The 1,709-nt window shown below is 37.8% G+C and overlaps 1 protein-coding gene across 1 annotated transcript; it reads left to right on the top strand.

The window, feature by feature from the left end:
* The first annotated feature begins 582 nt into the window (after positions 1 to 582).
* On the top strand, positions 583 to 1,479 carry LOC129338209 (olfactory receptor 14C36-like). The gene has a single exon (XM_054992265.1). It carries the CDS (start codon positions 583 to 585, stop codon positions 1,477 to 1,479), a length of 897 nt encoding a protein of 298 aa, XP_054848240.1.
* Positions 1,480 to 1,709: the final 230 nt, after the last annotated feature.

Genomic DNA, 1,709 nt, shown 5'->3' with positions numbered 1-1,709 from the left:
GTCATTTAGTCCTGAAAAGGAGTGATAATGGAAGTTTGCTGCACTTTGCACTCCTTGCAAGTCATTCCAAAAAGCATTTGGCCAGATCTAGGAAGATGGAGGAAAGCCAGGCATACCTCTTCAGCCTGAAGTGATCTTGCTAAATGATTGGTGTGCTGTTCCCATCCCGAAAGAAAGAAAGGTTGTTTAGTTTCTTGGCAAATACAGCAGCTTTTTCTTTTTTTAATTTTAAACTCTCCCTTATACCAGGAACCAAGGGGAAACTTTCTCGCGAGTATTTTATCTGGTCTCCATCTTCTGTCTGATTTTGAGAAACTAAATTTTATATTTTCCAATACAGACCCTTTTATTTTGAATGCCCTGGCTGTTGGAAAATAAGGGCAAATGTGGCAACCAGGAGAGTAAACACCTGATATAGATTGTTGTCTTATAAGCTGCTAGAAGCCATTTGGTTTTAATATTGTTAACTTTTACATTTCAGGTAAAATATATTTTATAGTAATCTTATTTATATGCATGTATTTTTTATTTTACTTAGTGACTTTTGCTTTTCTCTCCACAGACTATTTTGGAAGTACAGAGATGGTAAATGAAACAGCTGTCACAGGATTCTTTCTGACGGGATTTTCTGATGTCCGTGAACTACAGGTGTTATTTGTTGCAGTGTTCCTCTGCATTTACTTGGCAGCCCTGATGGGGAACTTCCTTCTCATCCTGACTGTGGCCCAGAATCAGTCCCTTCACAGCCCCATGTATTTCTTCCTTGCCAACCTCTCCTTATCAGATGTTTTTTATATCTCTGCCACTGTCCCCAAATCCATGGTGATTTCAGTGACAAACAACAAATGGATTTCTTTCTCTGGGTGTGTCATGCAAAATTTTTTAGTTATCACATGTGCAGGTGCTGAGTCTTCTTTTCTCTGTGTCATGGCTTATGACCGCTATGTAGCAATTTGTCATCCTCTACAATACATGATCATCATGAACTGGAATGCCTGCATCCAAATGGCAGCAGCTTCTTGGATCTGCAGCCTAATGAATGCTGCCCTCAACACTGCAAACACATTCAGGTTACAATTTTGTACCTCCAGTATAAACCAATTTTTCTGTGATATCCCTCAATTATTAATGATATCTTGCACTGATACATCAACCAGTTTTGTAATTATACTTGTTGAAACATTTATTGTTGGCTCATTTTTCTTTGTTTATATCTTAGCTTCATATGTTTTCATCTTCTCTGCAGTGTTTAAAATTCCTTCAGCCCAGGCCAAGTACAAAGCCTTTTCTACCTGCATTCCACACTTGACTGTGTTTTCCTTGTTTCTTTCTACTGCTGTTTTTTCTTACTTTAGACCAAAATCTTTATCTTCACCAGTGGTAGACCTTCTGGCAGCTGTATTGTACACTGTTTTGCCCCCACTCCTGAATCCTGTTATTTATTGCCTGAGGAACAAAGAGATGCAAATGGCCATGTAGAAAATGTCAAAGAAGCTGTTTGGATTTCACTTGATTATCTGATACACTTCTTAAAAGAATTCTCAGTTGATAATAATGTGAATAGTTCAGGTATATCAGTACTGCTAATGATAAATTCAATGTTGTCATGCTGACAGCAATAAATTTAGGCTGCTTTTTGTGGGTCTAATGTTAAATAATTGTTGTGTGACGTTCCCCAGTTATTCATGATTTCTCGCTCTGATTCAACA

The sequence above is a fragment of the Eublepharis macularius genome, chromosome 12 (genome assembly GCF_028583425.1).
Source record: "Eublepharis macularius isolate TG4126 chromosome 12, MPM_Emac_v1.0, whole genome shotgun sequence".
NCBI lineage: Eukaryota > Metazoa > Chordata > Lepidosauria > Squamata > Eublepharidae > Eublepharis > Eublepharis macularius.
Note: the sequence above shows the minus strand (reverse complement) of the source record. Positions and strands in the feature narration are given on the sequence as shown.